This window comes from Amblyomma americanum, chromosome 6 (assembly GCF_052857255.1).
Source record: "Amblyomma americanum isolate KBUSLIRL-KWMA chromosome 6, ASM5285725v1, whole genome shotgun sequence".
NCBI classification, from domain to species: Eukaryota; Metazoa; Arthropoda; class Arachnida; order Ixodida; family Ixodidae; genus Amblyomma; species Amblyomma americanum.
In genome coordinates, this window is record NC_135502.1 from 38,768,811 (window position 1) to 38,795,026 (window position 26,216).

A 26,216-nucleotide genomic window follows, 5' to 3' on the forward strand; every position below is an offset into this window, starting at 1 on the left:
CGTGCGAACGGGTGGAGTGTTCCAGTGCATCGACCACCGTGTGACACGCCATATCTCCTCTCCACTCTCCCCAACCTTCGACTGTGATTGGCAACCGCGATTTTAAGGTGGGTTCACACGGGCGAGTCGCAAACGTCGCGCGACCGATTTCGGACAACTAGTTACGGTTTTCGAGGCACTAGGAGCGCGGGGAGGGAGCGTTGCAAATCGCTCTAAACCTGTCGCGCGACCTCCGCGATTGGCCAATGTGAATCCGCCTCTACTCTCGCCACCTGTCTCCTCCCATCCTCTCTCTCTCTCTCTCTCTCTCTCTATCTCTACCCCTCTCCCTCACTTCTCTCCCTGAAAGTGTAGAGAGAGCTTTCCCTCCTTTTCCATCATCTGGAGAGGGGAATTTTTCTCTCTCTATTTTGCCTCCTCTACAACGAGGCTTTATTCCAGCGCCGCGTTTGTTTAGTTTTTATTTTTTTGCAATTATGGCCGTTCTAATGCTAACGCATTAAAAAAACTTACAGGACGATCATGAAAACTGATGCGAAAAATCTGCCAGTTGGATCTACCCTCCATTATTGATTTCATGCCTTTAGTACACTGAATACCTTTACACTAAGGTGAGGATTCACACCCGCGACAGAATTTTTCGGAGGGTGAAGTTCGGTGGAGGATAATTGGTGGCGCTTCTGTATGGTGAAGGTGGGGGAGGGAAGTGGGTCTAGGGTCGCGGAGGATGGGTGGGCACCTGCAGTTAAAAACAAACTCAACCTCATTTCTCACCAGTCGTATTACGCTGTTGTTTTCAAATTTGACGTAGTTTCAGCGCAGAATGTACCACATACAAAAGCAGACAGATGCGCACTAGCTTGTTAGTGCACGCTTGCTACCCAGGTGTTGTGATGCAGAAGGTTGCACTGGATCAAGTGGTGAGAGGTCACAGTCTACAGGCGAGGGAAGTAATAAAGTCGTAGAGCAGCGAGCGATAAAACTGCGCAAGGAGGCCACAGTGTCCTGCTTCTATATTCCCCCCCCCCTCCCCCCTCATTAACCGCACTCGCCTCCCTTATTTCCTGTCTTCCGTTTCTCTTTCGACTTTTTTTTTTCTTGTTTTCCGGCTCGAACAGCTGCTTTAGAACCAAGTGGAAAACACTGCTTAAGCTACGTGTTTTGTTAGAGTCAGACAGTGACCGTGCAGCGGCACAGAATGGCGTTTCTGGCCATCCCCGAACTTGTAGCTTTCGCCGTAGCCTGTGGCTTCGCTCTATACTTGTGAGTGAATTGCTACATTGGCGTTTGCTGTTTGACAAGCGGCGGGCTTCTGTGCGAAATAGGAATTTAGATGTCGCCCTGTTCTAACGTTATGTGGCTTGGCATGGGAACACAAAGAAAACCGCTTTGAAAATGGCACTGGTACAAGCAAATGAAGAAGCTTGGAGGTGAAGATAAAGGCGGGGCTTTCTAAAGCAAGACTGCTAACTCGCTATTGAGAGAATCGTGGACAGACAGGTGGAGCATTATTATTTTGTCGTGAAATAGTTGTTAATTTTTATGTGACGTACTGCTGGCTTCAGGACGGTACTCTTATAACACGAAGCCGGCGTCGTTATCGGTGTCATCGGCGTCGGCGTCGTTGACCGTGAGTGAAAAATCGACGAAAAATCCCCAGGGAAGCAACCCACGTGGGTCACCCGGGTGGACCTTGTAGGTGGAAGGTTGGCCACCTAGGTCACGTGACCTTGTGGTGCCATATCAAGCTGCCCACAGTGGCAGGTTGCAGTTAAATTAATGATTTGTGGCGATAGGTTGCTCGGGAGGAGCAACCTGTGTCGCACAAGACCACCGTTGGCAGCAGTTGTCATCACAGGCAGTGGCGCATCGCTTAACCGCTGCACCCTGCATGCGTCAGGAGTGGTGTCAGGACTCCCAGGGATCTTTGAATCTATGGTAGAGAATGATCGATTCCTCATATATGGGCATTAATACATTAACGGTATCGCATAGTATATAGCCTTAAGGCGGAGCTTAAGTGCCACCTCCATTGTTTTAGACCAAAATTAAGCGCCATAGCCCGGTCCGACTTATAACTGTTGATCCTTTTGTGAAGCCTGCCACTCTTCTGTTTTTCTTTTAACATGTATCACATGGCGTACTGGTGCATATTAAAAAAAAGGAAAGAAAGATAGGCGAGGCGCAGGATGGGAGACGGAGTGTGGCGCGTGTTTCGGTGGTATAATATCAGATGCTTTGCTTTGGTTCAGTGACGTTAATACGCACTGATTGAACTCCTGGCATATTAGCTTTTGTTTTCGCTAATAACTAATGCATTGTACACAAAGATACATTGAAACGTGAAAAGCGATGCCCATGGAATTCGGCGCATTAAGAGTATTACGTGTGTAGCGAAGCCCCGATGGGGACATTAATTTTGTAACCACTGACGGCGCAGGGCGGCAAACTGGAGCATGAATTTGGCGCCACTGAAGCTCCGGAGTCGCGCTGTAGTTTCACTCAGCTTCTTATCGAGTTACTCCTAGATAATGAGACACATGATAGGATATTTCATGCTATTACAATGATTCGCGTTAATCTCTTAGCAAAGATATGAAGCAGCTAAAATGAAAAGTACAAGATAGACTCCTCGTCAGAAAGCTGTCGTAATGAAACTTATTTTTGCCGGAAAAGAGGAGCAACGTGATTCCATTTTCATTTATCGGCTATTGCGTTTTAGCCTTGAAAGCTCCATCGACACGTGGCGGAAAGTTGCTCATACCACATGCTTAACGCTGTTCGCTATTTCTGTCTCTGAGGGCACGGACGCGAGGCGGCGCTGCAGGTTTTCCGCCTGTCATTGACAATCTGCACCTGCTCGCTTACCGTGCGGCTCGCGCCATACGCAAAGCGCGTAGCTGCCGACTCCATTCGTGGCGGCATATGCGTATTCGTGCGCTGCGTATATAATATATAATTGGTTTTTGGGGAAAGGAAATGGCGCAGTATCTGTCTCATATATCGTTGGACACCTGAACCGCGCCGTAAGGGAAGGGATAAGGAAGGGAGTGAAAGAAGAGAGGAAGAAGGAGGTGCCGTAGTGGAGGGCTCCGGAATAATTTCGACCACCTGGGGATCTTTAACGTGCACTGACATCACACAGCACACGGGCGCCTTAGCGTTTTTCCTCCATAAAAACGCAGCCGCCGCGGTCGGGTTCGAACCCGGGAACTCCGGATCAGTAGTCGAGAGCCCTAACCACGTGCGCTGCGTAAAATAATAATAATTGGTTTTTTGGGAAAGGAAATGGCGCAGTATCTGTCTCATATATCATTGGACACCTGAACCGCGCCATAAGGGAAGGGGAAAGGAGGGAGTGAAAGAAGAAAGGAAGAAAGAGGTGCCGTAGTGGAGGGCTCCGGCATAATTTCGACCACCTGGGGATCTTTAACGTGCACTGACATCGCACAGCACACGGGCACCTTAGCGTTTTGCCTCCATAAAAACGCAGCCGCCGCGGTTGGGTTCGAACCCGGGAACTCCGGATCAGTAGTCGAGCGCCCTAACCACGTGCGCTGCGTACGAACGCGTTTTTCGGATACCGCGCGCAGGCGTGAGAAATGAGGTTTCCTGCTGCTCATTTTTGCTTTTGTTGGAGCCTATTAGACAAAGCGGAAGAGGTTCCATGCTTTGGCCATGCCCTGGAGCTGTGTCGCATTTGTGGTGCCAGTCTTGGCTGGTGAGGTTTTGAGCCTTCCTTTCTGTGTCTTGTCAGAATTGGCTGATTTTGTGTTTGAGGTGGCGGCGATGTTTTTGGTGGCGTCATCGCTACCCGTCGCTTCCAGCTCCCACGTCTTTCCTCTCCCTCCTCCCTCTGAAAGTGGAGAGGGAAATTCCCTCTTTCCACTTTCCCCTTCACCCGTTGCCTCGGGCCCACCCTCTCTTCTCTTCCCTGAAGAAAAATGAACAAGGATGAACACTGAAGGAAGAACAAGCCCACATAAAACACATGCTGTGTGCAATAAATAGCTCTGGCACGCAGTACCTTTGCTGTCCCTGCTTCTGTCTCCCTTTTAGTGTACCTTACTGAGTATATAGCGTGATAAGACGAAAGGATAAAGGAGCAAACGGAGCAACATATAAGCTCAAGGTTTCTCCGCGATACCCTGAACACACCTTGGGCTTCGTTGGAAAGACCTTGCAATTTGCTGCACATTTAAGCTTATCGTTCGTGTTCAAGTTCATGTGCCATGGGAACGCACGTCGCGCATCTTCCTACGGTAAATACAAACCAAAGCTCAAGAGCCATTAGTGCCGATGGTTAGTGAATCAGTGGTGGTGTCATTTCTGCTCTATAGCTTCTCTCGAAAGTACAGCATAGGCTCGTTCAGATCAGTTATCACCCTCTTGCAAAGTACACCATCGCAGAGAGTAGAGTAGCTTTCGAGCACACTTCCAGAGCCCCGCTGATTAGCTACTATTTCATACGAGTTTCGGCTGCAGAAACCTCCGTGATAACTTTTTGGCAATGATTCTTCATCAGCCAGACCGAGAGCGGATAATACTTGTTTGCAACGCTCAGGTTCCTGTCGAGAAGGCGAAATTTTTGGAAGAACCAAGACGTGGTCCAGGAAGATTTTTCTCTTATATTTGGACCGACAAAGAGGCACGTGGGAAAGGTTGGTAACTTTTTTTTGTGATTTAGATTAGTTCATTCGAAATAAATAAAAAAAAATCTAAAAAGTATTGAATTCTGTGACACGCATACCTTTTCGAAAAAGCTTCATTTTAAAACCAGTTTTGATGGGACACTGAGGACAAATTGCTTATATCGACCGTTTGGATCCCAGACTAGGATTAGCTCGGATCCGAAAGGACTATCTTGGATCCCGAAGGCTATGTTATGGCGCCATTCATTTCAGAACGCAGCAACGAGTTCTCGGTTAGATGTCACGAGTTTCAATCAAGTGGCGCGGAAACTTTTCCATTCAAATTTCTTAGCCATAAATGCGTATTTTGCTGCCGGACAAAACTTTAAATACCCAGAAACAGCCTGATAATCTTTTTTTCCGGCTGAGAACAATAATACAATAGAGTTGTCCTCACTGTCAATTTAATGGCATACACATAACAGCTGTCAACATAAACCAGTGTGGGAATGTCATGCATTATTTATCTGCGTATTAGTGCTATGTGTTAATAACATTAATATTAATTCGCTTTTTTTGTCCATTATTTTATGTTTGGTTTTACCCTTCGCTAACAACCTTCAGCTGGCTTGCATTGTCGACCAGGAGAGATACAACAAGATGGGACGTGTTTTTGGGTGAGAGTTTTACTTCGACTCAATCGACTGATGATGCAGTGAAAAAAAATCACTGGGAAGTTGCCGTAGCTATCACAAAGCGGCGAAGTGGTGCGTTGCACGTTTCTGAAGAGTCTGCCTTAGTTCGCGTTGGAGCAACATGATAATTTTCGTTTGAAATGTGTTCTTTTTAATATTACGGTCATGTTTGTTCTATTCTAAACATTATCCGATTGTTCGCTTTCTTTAGCACAGTTTAATTGAGCAATCTGCACTGTATAGGTGGTTTAAGCTATACACTACACAGCCAGTTCCTAATGTAATCCTAAGCAGAAAGAAGATAATTTTATGGGCGTGACGCTCAAATTATTTCTAGTTTAAACGGACATTAGCACTCTAGCTCTTGGTTTGGTTTGGTGTTTGTTATTTCATACAGAGTTTACTGAAACAAACGAGGCGGTTTATTCTGAACGCTGTTGCGATATGAGAGATGTCTTTTGCAGAAACAGCTATCATTGTCTTAAGTGAGGATTTCTTATTTATGAATACTGCGATCTTGTACACAAGATCATAGCAGGTGGGAACATTGTGTTAATATACAGAATTACAAACAAAACAGAATTGCACATAGAAATTCAACAAGAAAATACAGCGACAAGGTCAATTAACAACAATCAATGCAAATGCTCTTGAGGATACTAATGATGCCACTAATTAACGTCAATCTGCGTCAGCAACGTCATCCCCAGTGTTCTTTCGGAAACGAAAGGTAGCTTCAATAACCTGTAAATATGGTTTTTCCAGGACTTGAATGTTTTGTCTCTGTCCCGCTCTTCTTTTCCTTTTGCTTTTATCGCTTCATCAGCATCTACGAAGGCGGTCGGCCCACTCTCGTTGTCGGCGAGCCGGATCTTGTGAAACAAGTTCTCGTCAAGAATTTCCGGACGCTGCCCAACCGGCGGGTATGAGGAGCATTGCCATGAATACTTCCGTTCACTTCATTCTTCCGCAGCGAAATGAGACAAAGTGCGAAAATGCTAGGACTGTCGGTATCGGGGAACTGACTCATTCATTGCATCTCATAAGTTACAATTAAAAAAAATAAACGGCAAATACATACCATCAAGTGAGCGCGAAGTGGGATAGCTTCAAAGAGGGTGTAAATATTATTTGGAAAAACAGCGTATCTTTTCTACACAGACGAAGCCCGCTATTTGTCTCTTCTGGCGCTATCATAATTCAAGCTTGCTTATGAAATAAGGCCATAGAATTGCGCTGGTCGGCTGATAATGTTCCCGATATAGAAGCGCCAAAGGTGACGCTGGGACAAAATGGACGGATGAGGCAGGCGCAAGGCTCTGTATGTCTTGTGGCTATTGAGTCACACGTCGTTTTCACTGTGGTGAACTGAAGAATGCGAGCAGACGAAGTTGTTTTTGTCTAGGGTCATATTTGAAACAGCAGAAAGGACGGTACAACAGGGTAGACTGAAAGCTCCGGTTGTTTTTATGCCCATCGTTGCCCTGTCCTTCACACTTTTTCAGATATAATTGGTGAGTAATCTCCCGGTGGTCCGTGCTTCAAATACACAACGACTTGTGGGGCTTCTGTCATAATTATGACATAACATTTGTAAGGATCCAAGAATTAATACCTGCACACGGGTGGACTCTAAAAATAATTTGCTGCTCACTTCAGGGAAATAAAATGCACGCGCTTTCGCGTTAAAGCACATGATGAGGATGATGCGCTCAATTTCCTCACTGTCGCCAGACGCGCCCTCCGATTTAGCACCAGCAGCGACACAGGCTTGGGTTTACTGCAAAAACAGTGCTACTCCTCGACTTAGAGTAAAAACATTTAGTAGAGTACAAGCATCAAAGTAATCGTCGAGGGTAAATCCAGCTCTTTTCGCGGAATTGTCGCATCAGATGTCTGATCACCCCGTAACTTTTTTTGTTTACAAGTACTCAAGGCACATTGCTGGGAGCGCTGCCATAACACTTTGCTACTTGCAGGCAAAGCATTTCGCCGACCCTGCGGTTGACACCATGATGCCGTTCGCGCCTGTGGAATGTTGGGAGCGAATCCGACCAGCCGCTAGTCCGGCCTTTTCCCTCACGAAGCTACGGAAGGCAAGTGCTGATACTATTAGAAGCACATAGTATGAGCTGGCACAGTGTACAGGTGCTCCAAAGTGAAACAGAGAACGCGTCTGTGAAAAAAAATGGCGGTGGTTTAGCTGTGGTTAAACCTGGAGTGACGCGATAGCTACAGCTGGCCGAGTGGAACTTGCTCAGTTGAATTATAATTGGTTTTGGGGGGAAAGGAAATGGCGCAGTATCTGTCTCATATATCGTTGGACACCTGAACCGCGCCGTAAGGGAAGGGTAAAGGAGGGAGTGAAAGAAGAAAGGAAGAGAGGGAGGTGCCGTAGTGGAGGGCTCCGGAATAATTTCGACCACCTGGGGATCTTTAACGTGCACTGACATCGCACAGCACACGGGCGCCTTTTGCGTTTTGCTTCCATAAAAACGCAGCCGCCGCGGTCGGGTTCGAACCCGGGAACTCCGGATCAGTATCCGAGGCCCTAACCACTGAGTAGAAAATTGGTTTTGAAAATTGGGTTTGAGGAAAGGAAATGACGGAGTAACTGTCTCACATATCTCGGGGGACACCTGAACCGCGCCTCGAGGGAAGGAATAAAGGAGGGACTGAGAGAAGGAAGCAAGAACGAGGTGCCGCAGTGGAGGTCTCCGGAATAATTTCGACCATCTGGGGATCTTTAACGTGCACCGACATCGCACAGCACAGGGGCGCCTTTTGCGTTTTTCCTCCATAAAAACGCAGCCGCCGCGGTCGGGTTCGAACCCGGGAACTCCGGATCAGTAGTCGAGCGCCCTAACCACTGAGCCACTGAGGCGGGGCAGTTGAATTTCAAAGTCAGTCTTTCGCCACTCCGTTTCGCTGGCGTACCGTCTTCATCTTTGTCACCATTTGACACGGCGCATGCGCACAGCTGTTGCAGCTCGGTTTCGCCGGCGCGCCGCGCCGCCAGCAGCAGCTGCTGCTCCGCACCACGTGGCTGGTCCCGTGACCAACCACGTGACCACGTGGCGGGGGCGGCGCCGCCACCGTCACGTGCCGCCGCACGGTCACGTGCCACCGTCACGCTGGAGGCTCGAAATGATACCGTAATGTAGCTATCGCTACAAAACTGCGCTCCTTCGCTTGTGCCATTGACAAGGTGAACATCAAAATTTCATTACATGTTCAGCCGGATATACCACGCGCGCCCATGATGTGTACATGCGCGCATCTGCTGCTATAGAATTTGCCGCAATTCCAGTCTTTCTCCGCTCCCGTGCTCAGTTTTATTTTTGGGGCACCTGTACCAGGTCATGGCTGCACCTATTAGCTCCACATCCAATGGTATTTGAATTCAACCACAGTTTAAATGAACCGTTCTTCAGTCGAAGAACATTTTTGGATAGCGTTTTTTCCGCAAAAATCTCGAGGGTGTCGGGTTCAAAACAAGCTTTTTATTGAGAAATACGTGCGTGTTTATTAACTTCGATATACAGGCAAGTTAGCATTCAGTCCACGCCTGTGGCTAACGCGAGACGTACTGAACAACTGCATGTCCATTGTTCCTATATCCCGTTATATTGGGTTAACAGTTGTACCGCTAACCAGAAAGTGAGCTTTGTAGCGGCGCCTCATGACAGCCGACTTCCTTACAAGTCGTTTCTTCAAAGCATGCAATGGGGTGCAACAATTGCCAGCCTGTTCGCTCACTGGGCAGGTGGCCTTTCTAGATTAGCAGTACACAACACGCTTTCAATGCCGGATGAGGGGTAAACTTGGGCAGTGCTGCCAGTCGTGCGTACTATAAAGGCCAAGTCATTTCACATGCCGTGTCATAGCACAGGTGCGCTGCCTCTCGAGCCAGAAGAAAATAACTTGCGCAATGCCAGCTCTCAACGCGGTTGTACACATTCCCTATAGTGTCTACTGTAGAGTGAGGAGAATGACAGCTGGATGTTTGGTGTAAATTCTTATGTGAAATTATTGCTTTCTAAAAGATGACCGTAATGACACACGACTGTGCGAAGGTGACCTGCAAGCAACTGGTGGAAGCTGCGAAGGAAAAGAAATCTCTCGATTTAAGAGAGTAAGTAAATTTTCTGGGATATGATTTTGTCACAGACCTTCAATTGGGGAGAAAAAAAGTTATCCAGAAAGAGCACGATGCGCTAAATTTACAGTTTACAAAGTGGCACCAGAAACAAAACATATCAATTTTCTCTTTTGATTGGCTCGTTCTTTAAGACGTCACAGCCTACTTTATTTTCAATCACTACTCCCTCGTTTATTCCCTTTCTTAGTCCGGAGAATAATTCTTGTTTTGAGGACTTCTTGGATACCTATATATAGCGATGGTCGTTCAGCAGTAAAGATTTGGTTTGGTTTGGTTTATGGGGGGTTAACGTCCCAAAGCGACTCAGGCTATGAGGGACGCCGTAGTGAAGGGCTCCGGAAAGTTCGACCACCTGGGGTTCTTTAACGTGCACTGACGTCGCACAGTACACAGGCCTCTAGAATTTCGCCTCTATCGAAATTCGACCGCCGCGGCCGGGATCGAACCCGCGTCTTTCGGGCCGGCAGCCGAGCGCCGTAACCACTCAGCCACCGCGGCGACTCAGTAGTAAAGGTTAAGTTCCTGAAAAAAAATCTGCAGAGGCTAAACAACGTTACGCTGTTTGTTAACGCAAAATTTTCCGCAAAAAAAAAAATGGCCACTGGCAATCTCGGCTCCGCTTTTCGTCGTTATTTATTCTAATTCCGGCTTTCCTATTTCCCGCCAACTTTGTTTTATTTTTATTTCGCCTTACCGTCACAATTTTTTTTTGTTTCTTTAAGTTTAAACGTTTTTCGTTCTTATTTATTGTTTTGCTGGGTATTATCTCCTGCTGCTCCTTTGCTCGTCTATGACGGCCTGCCGGCTGTAGTTGGGGCGCGTGTACTGAAGGCCATCGCGGATTAGCTGTCTGCAACCAAAACGGGGTATTGGTTGTGAAACTTTATTTCCAGCGGATATAGAGGAGCGACACGAAGTCGCCCCCGCTTAAACGGCGGCCGCTATCCCTTGGGCAGCGGCGGCGTCTTCAGCCAGCTGGAGGAGCTTGATCTGTAACCCCGGGTCGGGGCTGAGCAATAGAGCCTCCCAATGAGCAGAGTCGGTAATGAAGTGACTCGCGGGTAGGGACTGCGGGCAGTTCCAGATCATATGATTTAGATCGGCTTTCGCATCACAATTTTTGCATTTGTTTGAGTAGAGTCCTTCCGAATAGAAGCTACACAATTGGGGATTTGGATAGGTGTTAGTTTGAAGTTTGCGCCAGGCTTTGGCCTGTTGCTTGGAGAGCGTTTTATCTGCTGGGGGGAATCTGAGCCTTGCAAGCCTGTAGTGCTGCAGGATTTCTCTGTAAGAAAACAACCTGTCCTTGCCAGAGTATAGGGCGGATGGGCTGCACGACCCAGCTCGGCGGGACAGTTCTCGAGCTAGGTTATGAGCCGCCTCATTACCAGCAAGGGAAGCATGAGCAGGCGTCCAGATTAGGCGAATGCGCCGCGTGGGCTGATAATTTAGCAGAATCCGTGCTGCTTGCGGGGAGATTCTTCCAAACGTGTAGTTACGTATAGCCAATTTTGAGTCGCTGACAGTTGTTTCTGCCGAGGATCCCACAATGGCTAGAGCAATGGCTGTTTCTTCTCCAACATGTGTGTGCTGAGTGCCTATAGTGCCCCCAGTTATGAGTGTACCACGTTCCGTGGTGACCACAGCTACCATCTTGTCAGCCGGAGAACCTGCCGCACCTACATATACCATAGAGGTATCATTAAGAAAGCGTTTGCCTAATGATTTGGCTCTTTCTGTACGACGTTCAGCGTGGAAATCTGGGTGCATGAGCAATTTTACTGACGCTACTCAAGACAAGCTTGCGGTGACACCCTGCTGTGCCGCCAGCTGTGCTGGGGGTTGCTTACTGAAGGCCATTGCGGATGAATTCTGAATTCCACACAACAGATTTTCGCTGTAAAAACTCACAACACGGTTACATTGCTCGGAATAATGAGTTTCACAGCGCAGATTTTGCGAGTGAATTCTGCAACTGGAGTCTTAATGTATTTTTGATGCTAACTGAGGTACTTAGCCGAGAAATTTTATTCACACAACGCACATATTTTCTCGGTCAATTTTTTTATTTATCCAAGATTTTGCTGATAAGCAATCACGAACCAATCAGAGCCATTCGAGAGAGTCATGTGTGTGATGACATTGTGATTCTGAGAACTTACCAGAAGCGTTATACGAGTCACTTGAGTGACAATGTCACGATTCTTAGAACCTATCAGAAGCGTTGTTTAAGTCATGCATTTGATCCGTGGTAACGAGATATGCACACCACTAACCAATCTCAACTGGTAAACGAGCCACTAACAGCTGCGCTGTAAAAAAGAGATGCTAGGCTGGAAGTGATCTGCCTCTGGTAGATTAATTTAAAGCGCATTGCGGTTTAAAACGCGCAGTATAGCGTGCTGCGCAATGTGTTTACTTCCTTGTCTAAGTGCCTTGCAGATGTCCACAGAGCGCACAGCGCTTGTATACGGTATGACAAAATCATCTAAAGCACGAATGCGACGCACTACAGAGTACCAACTGTGCTAGTGAAGCTTTAGCATAGCGCCTTTTTTACGAGCTGGAGATGTGCTCTCGCTAACCCGCAGCTTCTACGGCCATTACGCACTGAACATCGCAGCAACGTGCGGATTCACCATGAAAATCGACTCCCGCGATGGGTCCGCCGACGAGTTTACGAAAAAAACGAGAGAGGGGTCTTCAAAGAAACTGACGCTCTCCTCGCTTTTAAAAGGTAATGTATGAGCGGCTACTTAATTTTAAAGATGAATTTTGCATATGTTCTGCTGTTATTTGTTGCAAAATTAATTTGAAGTTGTCTACATTTCTCCTTTAATGGCAGATCTCAATGACCGTTTTCCTGTGCTCACAAGTACAGTTCAGCGCAAGAGCATGACGTTCTTGTCTGTTGCAGTAAAATATAGTAACCTGTGAAATCAAACCACTGAGCAGCCCCTGCCACGCAGTCGACACCTGATCCGCGGCGCCAGGTCCAGCTTTGTGCTCCCGGTTAATCGGCAGATGCACCCCTCCTGCCTTCCCGAAATGCCGAACTGCTCGTAAGTGATCTGCCCCCAGGGCCAATGGCCATAAACTCTTCACTTCCGGATGGGCCTCAAACCGCACGGCATGATGAACCGGGCATTCCAATGGACTTATCGGCACCTCTACCCGTGCAAAAGTGCCCTCGTGCAACCCACAAGCGTCCCTCAAACGACAGCCAACCGATTCCACCTTCGGCAAGTGATGGCTCCCAAGGTAAGCGCACTTGTCTTACGATCGAGAACTCGGTGGAACCTACACCCGGATCGTCTTCTTACAAGGTGACCATTACATCACTGGCCAACAAAAGCCTCACGGATATACCAAACAAGATTTTACAAGCTAACTTGGACGTGTGCCTCGGAACAAAAGGTTTTCGGGGCTTCACAGCCAGGACGAAGTCCAACCCCATTGCAGTGTGGCTTCCGACTCTGACAGCGTAGAAAGGCTGCAAACGTTCACCAGTATTTGACTAACAAACGAAATCTCAGTGCCAGTACAAGTGTATTTAGTTGAAGGCTCCGACTTGCAGCGCTGCGTCGTCTACAACGTCGATATCACTGAGGATCAAACTGCACTCCAGCGTGAGCTGTACTGTCCCACGCACAGTGTCATCTAGGCCCGACGCATGGGAAAGGGGCGCTCTTGCATAGTTACCTTGCAAGGCCCTCTGACACTACCAGCCCGTCTGTACTATTATGGCTGTATTTTACGGCCTCGGTCATGTAAACCGAGTGCGGTGTATTGCTATAACTGCTTCCGTACTGGACATATGCGCAAATCCTGCCCCTTCACTGCTGCCGGTGAGAGTACATCGGAAGGGAAAGTGGTTTATCGATGCGGCCTTTGTAAATCCGACGAGCACGAGATAACATCTTCAAGCTGTCCGACAAAACAAAAGGCAACACAAAAGGCTCGTCGTCGAATGTCTAAGCATTGGCCAATACATGACAGTATAACTTCATTGCAGACATTCAATCGGTTCGCTGCTCTCCAGTGGGGTGAGGACGAGTGGCCGGAGCTCCCTGGGCACACCTCGCATGATCCTTCAGCTCAGCAGCCTTCTAACGATACTGTGCGAAAAGAACACCTCCGAAAACAGCCAACAAAGCAGCGTAGGGTGCCTGAACTACCGCAGGACGATATGGCTGCAGTCGACAAACAAATCGCACGTATTTTAGAGGAGGTCATCAAGCTCCGGCAACGCCGTGAACTGCTCGCTCGACGTAGACGGGCAGCGGAATCAACCGCCACATCTATCAATGGCGCAGCCACATCGCCGTCCTGCCACCCACCAGTGTCATTTCCTGCCGCCTCTTCTCAGATTACCGCAATGCCACTGGACAACTCTGCGACTTCTTTGCTCCGGTTTATGGTCAACCAGCTGCCCAACCTGACGTCCGTGATACTACAGCACTTGTGCTAGTAACTAGAAATGGCAAGTTCCAGTCGTGCTGGTGTGCTGCAGTGGAACTGCACAGGCATTTCCACGAAGGTGGGAGAGCTCAAGACCCGACTACGAATTCACAAGCTCCAGGTTTGGGCCATGCTGCTACAGGAAACAAACGCCTTGCCATCGATCCCGGGCTTCAGTGCCTACATGTCTCCTTCAATGATAGACCGTCGTGTAAACTGCTGCTCCCCCGGGAAAGGCAGCGGTGTATGTGGACTAACGTTTTCCGCATGTACGTCTTGCTCTCGAAAACTGGTGCACGTCGTATCAAGAGGTAGTGGCAGTGGCTGCGAAATTTAAGAAGGGAACCGTTGTGGTCGTTTCATTTTACGTGAGACCAGCCGGTGGCGCTTCCTCCCATATTAATCTTGGCTGGTTAGCAAGTGTCCGTCGGCAGTATCCCGGGTGTCCGATTTTAGTCGGAGGCGACTTTAAAGAGACTATGCAATGAATAAAAAGTCGCGTGTAAATGTTTTCAATGCTTAGAAATGATACTAAGAAGCATTCACGCCAAGTATGAGTCTTCGGAACTGAGCCGGCAATTTATTATGAATTTTTAAAAACCGTGTTTTTTTAAAATTCGCGGGCCGATTGGTGTGCTCGTAGTGACCGATTTTAAAACTAAAATCGTGAAAAAAGACATAACTCTACCCATGACGTCACCAGGCCACCACACGCTGTCATTCGCTGGAGCCACGGCAGCCACGACGTCACGGGCACACTACCGGTATTCGTGAAAATCGTCTGCTCGTGCCGCCGCGCGACACTCTCGGGAAAGCGCGAGCCAGGGCATGGCCTTCGCGCATATGGTTTCAATTTTCCTCTGCCGCCTCCTTTTGTCAGGAGTTCCGGAGCCACTCGCAGTGGCTCGCCGACTCGCTACTGTCGTCGCTGGCGTTCAGCCGGTATGGCGTGAACGCATAGGACTCGATGCCCATCGCGGCCGTAAGAGCGAGCAGTCGCACCTCGAGGTCCGGGTCCATTACTGCTAACTACAACAGAGGTTGCTAACTACAACAGAGAGCATGGTTTTTATCACCTCGCACAAATCGGCTTTCGTCCATATATTGGTACAGAGGACGGGTTGGCTGTGTTGGCATCTGCAGTTTTGTCATCTACCCGCAGCAGCAATGTGCGTACCGTTTCAGCAATGGACGTTGAAAAAGCATATGACAACATCAGTCATGCAGCCATTCTGAACTCCATTGACATGCTTCATCTCTCTCTGAGAGTGCGTAGTTTTGTCGAATTATTTTTGGAAGACAGAAAATTTGCAATACGCCTCAGCGGCGAAGCGGTCGGATAATTTGTTCCTCTCTGCGGCGTGCCCCAGGGATCAGTATTGTCGCCGACGTTATTTAATACTGCTTTCATCTCGCTGGCTTGGCGCTTACATGACATCCGTGACATAAAATTTCTTCAGTACGCTGATATGACATCACGGTGTGGAGTACACACCAAGATCTCCGTACTCAGGAGGCTGTCCTTCAATCTGCCTTGGATGTTACCTCTAATTAAGCATCATCGATCGGACTTCTGCTATCCGTGCATAAAACAACACACGTCGGTTGCCAACCAACTTGGGACGCCGTAAACTTGCTGCAAGTCCAATCCGTCGTTGTCTATCAGACAGCCCACAACAGGAAAGTCCGAGTGTAAAAATCCTTGGCATAATGATTCACCAATCAGGATCAGCGACTGCATGGCTTTCTCAGGCAAAAAGACAAGCTCGTCAGACTTTGGGCTTGATTAGAATTGCTCCTAAAACGGGTGGCGCAGGCTCGTTCGTTGCACGGCAATTGGTGAGGGCAGTTCTGCAGCCACGTATTGTTTATCAATCCCAGTTTCAACATCTTACAAGAGCCCAATGGGATCGCCTTGAAGCCGTGAACCGAGAGGCTATGAGGACCATTACGTGCCTTCCACGCATCACACCGGTCATAGCTTTAAAAGAGAATGCGCAGCTCAATACCATTGATGAGCTGGTGCAGCAGCGCCGTGAAGCGCGCAACCTTAAGGCCAGTCTATCGCACTCCACGCATGCACTGAGGACTTATGCAACGTCACACTCCATTCTTCAGCCGCCAACGCCAGTTCTTCCCCCATGGAACTTTGTACAGCTCAGCGACAACAAGCCAACAGATAATCGCCGGCCAACATCTGCTCATTCGGCATCATTGCTTCGCCAGAAATTTGAGGAACAAGATGCTTGCCTGCCTGAAGGATCCATTGTTGTCTACGTGGACGCAAGCATACAAGACTGCGAAGCAACAACAGCAATATACTTCCCGTGCAGACCTGCCCTGAATCAAACCTCTAGGTTTGAGCTTACGGAACCCCCTTCGTCCTTTTGTGCTGAGCTCGTTGCAGTTAAAGAAGCACTCTGCTCCGTGCCCGCCATAACTATGTTTCCTGCGGCCCACGTTGTCATCCGCACTGACGCCATTCAAGTAGTCCGGTTCCTACGACGTGTTAGCCGCTGTCCAACGATATGTCAGGACATCCACCGGCTCGCGGCACGCATCCCGCAGCCAGTACGTATTGAGTGGGTCCCACGGGATCTGCTGACCTATCAAAGCCAGGCAGATTTAGCGACCCGCCTCGCGACTCCAGGCTCATCATTGCATCGGCTCCTTCATTTGTATAACCTCACCCTCCTTTCATCAAGAGAGGAACTCCTCTGGCGCCGCACACGTGCTCTCATCCCTCCGTGTGCGGTAACCCTCTCCCGCGGTCTTACCCGTGTAGAGAAAGTTACGCTTAGGAGGATCCGGGTCGGGGATGCCCTCACCCCTGCCGTCCCTCGGAAGTGGTCTCAGTACCGAGATTTGTTTCCTCGGCCAGGGTGTCCGATATGTAAACACGAGGACATTGAAGCAGACATTAATCACTTACTGTGGGACTGCCCAGCTCTTATTCCTACAAGGATTCGGCACCGGAAGGTAGCGGGTCTTTCACCAAGCAACCCTGCTTCATACTTTGTCTGGACGCAGGGACCGTACCATCGTTCTCTACTGGACTTCATCAAATCAGCTAGCCTTTTTCCATTCATTAAATCGCTACTACATCTTTCATCACACCTTCACCCATAATTGATGCCCTGGGGCAATCAATTTCGCTTAAAAAAATCATTGAGTACAGTATGCTTAGGTGATTGTAAGGTAAAGTTTCTGGGCAAGCATTGTGGTGATATTAAGAAGAAACTAAATTTTTATTTTTAAGGGCTCTGTAGACGCCACAATTTTTTTTTTGCAGACGAAAAAGTAGCTTCATGAAGGCTCTGAACTTCCTAAAAGCTCGATAAGTGGCCCACTTACAGCCGCATGTTTTTCTGCAGGGCCTTTCCATCAAATCTCTGTAATAATAGTCCAAATCAATCAAACGATCAATTAATTAATTACGGAATTCATAAGTTCATAATTATTTATTATTTTATCATTTAATTCTTCAATAATTGATTGGTTAATCGGCCAATTAATCAATCAACATTTACTCAACGAATCTGCTTATGATTAAATATGTGGTCTGAGTGCAGGCACATAGAGGAAAAGTACTTGCAGTAGCAGCAGTTGTTAAATTCTTGTATAAAAATTTGCGAACCTGTGGGCCTGCCTAAGCCCAGCAAAGACTTGATGGGTATAGTGCTCTGCTGCCACATTTAAGCAGGTACTGTTAGTTACTGTTGCATAATTACGGGCAAAATAAGTAGGGGCCCAACAATTAACAGACCACTTACTTTTTTTTTTGTGCAGCTATTCAACAGAAATGTGATGTCAGAAAAGCTATTTTAATTGACATGATCGTAGAAAGACCGAACATGCCTTGTATATTTTTTTAAGCGGTTGAGGTGCAACTCTCGAAGCTTCTGCGTACGTACCGGAATGAAACAATTCTGTCACCGCTTTTAGAAAGGTTTTACATTGCTGACTACAATAAACTTTCTAAACATTGCCATGCTTTTTCTGGCGCATATTAAAAAAAGAACGACATACAGCAACTCTTAAAAGTCGATCAGCTAACACGTAAACATTATGCCCATGCACTTGAAAGTAATGATGAAATATGTCAAATCAGGTGGACGCTCCTACATACCATTTTGGTGCTTTCAGTTCTCTTTCCAGTGGTTTCACGCGTGTTGAGAATCACTTCCACCAGCAGAGATGAATTCCATTACTTCAAGACAGTCTGTCAAGACCTTATGAAGCGAAGAGAGGCTGACAAAAAGGTACTTGCAGTCTTGAAGTCCTGACGTCATGACATATTGGTCAGTACCGGATATGCGTAAAAAGGGAAAGATTAAGAGTACGACGTGCAATAAAAATTTCAGCATCGGCAGCGGGATCAGGGACGAGCTAGTGTCGCGTTCAGTTGGCAGTGGCTGGCGCTGCTTCTGTAGTCCAGCAGACGTCCAACAGCATGTTAACACGAAAGCGGGCTCGAAACAGCGCCATGGAGTGGGCTATCTTCACTCTAGTTGTTTCATGTTGGTTGCGGGTGCCTTTGTTGCATGTCGGGAAGCTTACAGAAGTTTTTTTTCTTTGCTCCCCGGTTTTGGGGGGTGTGCGACAACTTGATGTTCGGCACTTCGCCATTGTATCTGGTTTAAAGAGAAAGTGCAATGCAATCGTTTAAGATCTTAGTGCACAGCTATTTCGGTACTGGTGAATTACTTGGCAGCGAAACGCAAAAGTGGTCCTTTAGCTCCGTATGTCCAAGCTGTGGTGAGCGAGGGTTTTCGAGAAGCGAGCTATCCACGCGCCATCGCACTGTAAACGTGTACCTTTACCTGGACGGGATTCTCCTTGTCCTTCGGGATTCTTCTTCGCATGCAACCGCTTTCTCAATTACTCAAAGTACCTGAAAGTGTTCTCGTTTGAAAATTGGAACTTCAATACACGACCGGATGGAACTCCACGTGGAAACAAACGAATCACCCTTATTGCTCACTACAGATGAACCCAGAGACGCGCATTATTATGTTCTGTTCATTGTTCGTATTCGCGTTTGACTCCGACCTGGTAGTACATGTAGGGCAAATGAACACCACTGACGTGCCTTCCTACAGACCACACCTTTTCTCCGCCAAAGCTGCCACTTTCTTGTCTTTACAACTGCGGATGGTGCAGCTAGCTCTTTTGTAGAAGCAACATGCACGCCCCTTGAAAGGCTCACTCTCTCAACCGCAACTGAACAAAGAAATCTCTTGGGTCGTCGTTAAGACATTAATCCGAAGAATGCGACACCTATTTATTATCTTATTAAAGAGGCACAGAAGACAACTTCAACTAATGATTGGTCCCAGTGAAAATAGATTCTCTGGGTTTTTCCAGGTATACTCTCGTTTATCCGGCAGCAAAACGACGCATTTATGGCTGAGAAAGTTTCATCTAAGAAATGTTCCCCCCACTAGATGCAAAATAAGTCAGGCGTTCGGCGGAAGCCCGTCTGGTCGTGATGGTACGTGACCAAGACTAAACGGCGCTGACAAAAAGAAACATGAAGTGACGTTTCGGCTTCCCTGCGGCAGCTTGGTTCACGGTATCCTGTCGATACACTCAAAGTTCAATTTGTCCTCGGTATACATTTAAGTACACGGCTTTTCCATAGTTTCAGCCTAATTTCGCAGTGTGGCCGTCGTCTTTAATTGGGTAATATACGGTAGCACAACGCCTGCTAAGACTAGCAATCAAGCATTTAACGCTGAGCACTGAAATTATCACAGGGTACATGAGTCTTGGTCTGTTGTGCATGCTGGCGGCTGTTGGACTGTGCATGGTTGCGTCACTCATATCGCGTTGTTTTATCGTTTGCGCAGCACTACGAGGATTTTCTAGAGCTGATGATAAACGCTCGAGCGACGGATTCCACGTTACTTCATACAAATGGAACGAAGGATTGCCGGACTAAAAAAGTGGATGACAAAGAACAAAGATCTCGGAACAAGAGTGAGGGTCTATTGGATTTTGCTTGTTTATTGCATGAAGAAAATAATTAGCAGACGGTTGTGCATGGCTAAGCGCGGGATATCGTGCAATAGAACTAGTTACGGTGGGGACCTAAGGTCTTTACGTGGTAAATGCATTTGAGCTAAAGGCATTTAAGTGCTAAAGGCAATTGAATTAATGGCCTTTACCATAAAGGCCTTTACCCGGAAGGCATTCATCAGGAAACCCTTCACCCTAAAAGGCATTTGGCTATAAGGCCTTTACCCTGAAGGAATTTACGTTGGAGGCCATCACCCGTGTGTTCCCTTCACCCACGCCAGGTTAAGGTTGCCCACAACTCGGTAGGTAGTTGGGCCGCCTGCCACAAAGCGGCTTCAGATACGTACAGTCTTGGTCAAAGGTCTTAAGGCCAAAGGCTTCTCGCTTCAGCCGCATAACAGAGCCATTACGGCACTATTAAAGACCGAATGACCTTGAATGCTAACAGAAGGTTTTTCTTGTAGCAGAGAAGCTTCCTGCTTGACTTGTGCTTTGAATGATCCGCTACACTGAGCATTCTAGGAACATTCATGTCGCTGCAGCTAAACGCTGTGGCCTTACGCCTTTTGATCAAGACTGTACGTATGCGTATGCCTGAAATCAGAAAATGTGCCCTGTAGTGCTACCGCATTAAGAGGAAAAGTTTTGGAGTTGAGGGTCACGTGACATTCCAAAAATTTAGACATACACAAGAGGATAAAGAACGCCATCAAGTTTATCGCAATAAGGGCGAAATCTAAATGATCAAAATGAAAAGGAGCGTGTAAAAAATAAGAACAAGTGACAGACAATTTGAAGAGCGGAATACCACCGTGCGGCGCTGCCGTTCGCAAACACGCTGATAACGACAGCGCCAAGCAGTCCCCACGTTTGCGGCCGGGCAAAGTCGGCAGGAAGTAACTTTTGCCAAGCGCGCCGCTTCCCAAGCGTCGATGTGCCACACGGCTGGCTGAACGGTTGGCCAGTGCGTGAATCCGCACATGGCCTTCCTTTCTAACGCTGGCGTCGTGGGCATCGATATCGGAAATCTTATTACTGTTTTACTGCCTCTTTATCGTAAAGAAGCCTTTTATCAAAGAAGAACGAACACAAAATACTTCCAAGGCGAATTGATAACTCCCCTAGGACTGAAAAGCGGGAACGGCCTAGCACTCTCGTTATCTTTGTGCTTGGGAACCGCAGAGTGTTGCCATTCCGCCGCTTCAGTGATCGGCCACTTGTGCTAACATTTTTTTACTTGCAACTGTAAATAATATAATATAGCGTAACGCAGCATAGCATAGCGTTACATGACATGACAACATAACATAACATAACACAACACAACACAACATCACATCACCTAACCACGTCTGATGTGAACTCATTGATGAATATCATGTAGGGACAGCCAGTTTGCCTGTCCGCGCTTCTAGTGCGTTTTAGTGGGGGTGGAGATAAACAAAAAAATATCCCAGTGTCCGTGCCAGGTGGATTAATAGTACACAAGAGTCCATTTTGAATGACAAACATTTTTTTAAAGGTCTTAAAGGTTCTTCCAGCCCGGCACATACACGTACGGGCCAGGAGTACAACCCGCCAATTACATATTATTTTCACTCGTCGGGAAATATGATCTAACCTGTCGGAGCAAAAAAAAGAAATGTTCGTTGTTTGCGCATACAAAGAAAACTCGTAATTGTCTTCGGTATCTTCGTTTTTACTCTCTTCATCGTCCTCACACATCAGCAAAGCGGCTTAGCCAAACCATTAACGATAACTTGACTAAAGGGCAATTTCAAGGATTCCGCCACGCACTTGCCCACTTGTTGATCATTAATTTTTATGGCGCAAGGGCGTCTTTGGCAAAAGAGCCCCATGACACATACAAGGCGGATTTATAGTGGTGGCGAAGGCTGGGCCGAAAAGTGGTTTAGCGCGACTGCAGCACAACCAGAGGATGGGGGGGCAAAACACTCATATAAATAAATGATAAAACTACAAAATTGGAATGTAATCTGCCAATAGAAAAGAAAAAATATATTAGCACCTTGTTTTATGAAAGAGGTAAGTCATTTTATTAAAACCTGGCAAATTTTGTATTTTTGCAACACTCTTGACCTGCCCCCTATTCATGAGTGTGCGGTGCATTACAGCGCGTCTTTGCAGGCCTTGTTTCGATACCCGGCTAACCCGGCCACAGTAGCGGGAGCTCACGAAGCGATTTCTTATCGCCAGCTGTCTGCGATGGCGCGCCTGGTAAAGCGTATAAATTTAGCTCGCCGGTCTCAAAATGCTCCTTTTGCGAAGTTTTCGTCGTCCTTGCACGTCGCTTCTTTGTCACCGTTCGGTAAGATTTGCACCCCGCTGCACCGCTGCGGCAGTTTTCTCGGTTTTGTCGTCTCCTTTGGCGTGCGGCCAGTGCGAAGTCTTTTTCCGTCTTTGCCACGCTTCGCGCTCTTCTTTTGAAGCGCTTAGCGCTTCATTTCAAGATGAGCTTGCGGCATGTGAAGAATCGATGCTCCGTGGTACACTGCGACCGCGTGGATAGTACCATTGTGTCACGCTACACCGATTCCCGCTGCACTTTCACAGGTGTGTCGTCTGCTCTAGGTATGCGCGATAGCTTCGATATGGTTTCGCCGGGGCTGTTCGCTCGTGTTTCATAGCTGTAACCCGTTCGTGCGTACTTGGCTTCATGTTTTCGGGGATATTTATGTACTACACTGCAGGGCACACACTTTCAGTGCTGAGGTGTGCGAATGTCCTTGCCCCGCGAATGTCCTTGCACTTCACTGTACGCTGTACTTCATGTGTACTTTTGTTGACGTCGTGAAATTACTTGAAATTGATCCGGCTAACGACTAGAAGTACTCTGGAGATAGTAGATGGTAGCTCAATGTATGGTATTTTGCTCCCTACGTTGAGCACGTTTGAGGGTGCTAAAGCTGGCTTTAACATTGCCTTGCAGATGTAAACGCACCTACTATATTCTTTCAGCTGAAGAAATTAAATGTGAAGAATAATCCCAGTGTGCTCTCTATGGTCTGTGTTGATGCGCCTACTTATGTCATGTTATGTTTGCTTCAATTGAAGCTGTCGTAGCATTGTTTTCTATACTTTTCAATTTCTAACTGACAACGTTCGTGGCACTTCAGGGCTTTTTCCTATCTGCACTGTGACTATTGAGATGATTAGCCAACTTAAACAATACTGCTTGTGCTGCCTGTGACATGTATTTTTTGTTTGTGTGCAAGGGTGTGCTTTGTGACTGTATTTGTTTGGTTGCTTGCAATAACAATGAATATGAAACTATGAAAACCATACTTGCCGTACACTCTATTGCGAACTGTGCACTTGAGCCAGTGTTTTGTGCATCATACCTTGCTGTACTCAAAAGCTCTCAAAAGTACTAGCACCAGTATTTGCTTTGCACTACGAATCATGCCATGCTTCGCCAGTGTCTGGAAGTGTTGCTGCCTTTCTATGCTGTTCCTCCTTTACCAGTCACTTTCATTGCGTTCCCAATCAGGTTTCCAATTGCACATTAACAAGGCCATAACTAGCAGGAACTCGAGCACATTTGACTGGCAAAGGTTGGGGTGCGCTGAAAGGCAGCAACCTTCGAGAGATACGGGCTCGAAACGCGGTTTCTACAGAACAGACCGCTTTATAATTCGCCGCCAAAAGCATACGTATGCGTGACGTCATTCTACGTCACGTTTGGCGTAGTTTGCCCCCCAAAATCCAGGGGGCGCTGGAGTGCCCATGAGCCGCCATTTTTTGGACCAATGGGCGTCTATGGAGCCCTTCGCTACCAGTATACCATCTACCTTGACACATATTGTTTTTGTCTAGTCAAGATTGGACCAATGACCCCATTTCTCAAGCATTTCTCCCCTTGGAAACCTAGCACGTGGCCAAGGGTAAGCTTGCGCCCACTGTGTCATTGGCAGTTACCCGGCGGTACAGGTGCTCGAACTCAGCACCTCCCGCGAGAGAGGAGGATGCTCAAACCACTAGGCCATCGCTCCGCTATCCAACTCGCACAGTGATGCGTCCAATTCATGTGGTTCGAAATCGACCCGACGTAGTGGCTCAGTGGCTTTGGCGTTTACATGTGTGCTGATTGCCACCGTTGCGGTTGAACAGCAGCTTTTTCCACGCTCCCCACAGCTCTCACATCTGACGAAGCCTTGGCGCAGTGCGCGATCTACTTGTTCGCTGTCCAAGACAACGTGGCGAGCTTCACTGCGCTCGTGAGCTACTTGCTGGCTGTGCACCCCCAGGTGCAGGGAAAGGCTGAGGAAGGAAGTTGACGAGTGCATCGCAACACACGTAAGCGGAGTGTCGCCTTTGAGTGGATGTTTTTGATAGTGGCCTTCGGAATGACATGAAGGAATATAAGTTGCGTTGATCGTGTTTTTTGTTAGTTGTTTATTGACGCGAATATGATTTTCCACCACACGTGAGTGGTGGAGTTTTTTTTTTTTCTCTTCAAATCCGCCAATACATGGTAATAAAGATCGAGAAAAGAGCAAGCTTTTTTCAAGGAGCCGTTTTTGATACCTTACTTGTTACGTACAATTCTGAGTAGCACCGCCGTCTTTCTTTGTTTCTGTATTGCGCGGCTGATCCATTCGGTAAAAAGTAAACAGAGGTATTTAGATCACCATTCCTGGGAAAAACTTGCTTTGGGTAGTCAATAAACCTATAAGCTTCCTGGGTAGCGGGATTACGTGCGAACAGAATCTACACACGGCCGTCAAAAGTTTACGGGGTGCGCTAGTTGCGAAAAACGTAATTTTTCGGATGCCAGTAGGTGGCGAGTACTCTGCAGCGTCCTTGCCATTCCCAGGCTATCTGCTTTAAATTCACGAAATGGCGTTTTTCGACGACATGTCACGTGTGCCCCGTAAACTTTTGATGACGGGTGGGCGTATCACAAATTTTGCGTTCTTCATTTATTACTATGGTTTGCACGCCAGGAGTGGGATGATATCAGACTTCCGCAATTTTCGCAAATAAATACGATATCAAGACAAACACTCCTAACAATGTGTACCACAAAAAAACCGCAAGCACAGGCACGTCTGAAATGAGAGCGCCGACGGCAAGTGCGCGATGTGTAAAAGAAAGAACAGCGCGCAGTGCGTTACCTGTTGTAAATGTGATCTCAAGAACGCTAAATTACATGTAGCTTAAATTGTTTTTGGTTTGGTGATTAAGTTGAACGCGGTACTTCAGCTTAAGAGCAATTGTGAAATGTGCCGCTTTGAATAAAATGAAGAATTTTTCTGCAGGGACCGGAACCAAGTCTTGATGTGATATTTGGATTGAAGTACTTGCAGTGCGTGATTTCTGAAACCATACGATTGCATCCCTCGGCTAATAGGTTGGTGAGAACCTCAGGTTCATTTTGTGAACGCCTAACACTTTTGCAGATTTGTTCTTCCTCGAAATACCCACAACCAGAAATACGTGTTCGTGGTTGAGAGGTAATGAGCAACAGCTTTATCCCTTACGGGGGTTCAGTATTACGTGCGTTAGTATTGTGCCTGTTTCTGCCTATGGATGTTTTTCGCCGTGTGCATACAGGTGGGGGTGCCCGCTGCGCCCTCCTGTCTAATGTTTTTGTATATGGTTCCGCAGCATATACACGAACACTACTCCTGTCCGCTCTCTCCACCTCTGCCGATGCAGATTTTCCCCCTCACCTGAGCGCGGTCACCGCGGTCGGTTCGCTGCATGCGTCGGAGGCTTCACTTCGGCAGCCACGCAGAGACACACACCGGCCATTTTCCTCTAATGGCACTCATACTTCTTAGGCAGTAAAAAAAAAAATCTTTGCTACGTGTGACCTGCCTAGACAAGAATACCACCACATACAAAACTCAGGTGACCACAGTAGAGATAAAAAAGCGGAAAGACAGCAAGGTTATTTGCAATGCTAGTTAACAGGGTGAATGGGGGCTTTAGGAAATAGGAGAATAAGGAGTTTAGTCGGCGAAATCTCCTTCATACATTTGTATACTACCTCGCTCGCAGGATTGAACGCTGCGCTACAGGAAGATTACGTCCTAGGCGACACCAACATTTCGCATTCCTAAAGGGTGTATTGTGGCAATACCGGTCTACGCCATGCACCGGGATCCGCAAAACTTCCCTGATCCTGAACTGTTCGATCCCGACAGGTGAGTCTGTCCACAGAAAAGATTATAGAACTGTCTGCTTCTTAGGGAACTTGACTGCAAAACATTGGTGATG

The 26,216-nt window shown here is 47.4% G+C and overlaps 1 protein-coding gene across 1 annotated transcript; it reads left to right on the forward strand.

The window, feature by feature from the left end:
• Positions 1–1,184: 1,184 nt before the first annotated feature.
• LOC144094659 (cytochrome P450 3A43-like) lies at positions 1,185–25,356 on the forward strand. The gene is made up of 11 exons (XM_077628583.1): positions 1,185–1,263; positions 4,565–4,661; positions 5,256–5,308; positions 6,153–6,249; positions 7,306–7,422; positions 9,373–9,461; positions 12,080–12,225; positions 18,096–18,211; positions 19,802–19,931; positions 24,126–24,287; positions 25,253–25,356. Exons 1-10 carry the CDS (start codon positions 1,199–1,201, stop codon positions 24,266–24,268), a joined length of 1,053 nt encoding a protein of 350 aa, XP_077484709.1. The 5' UTR covers positions 1,185–1,198; the 3' UTR covers positions 24,269–24,287; positions 25,253–25,356.
• Positions 25,357–26,216: the final 860 nt, after the last annotated feature.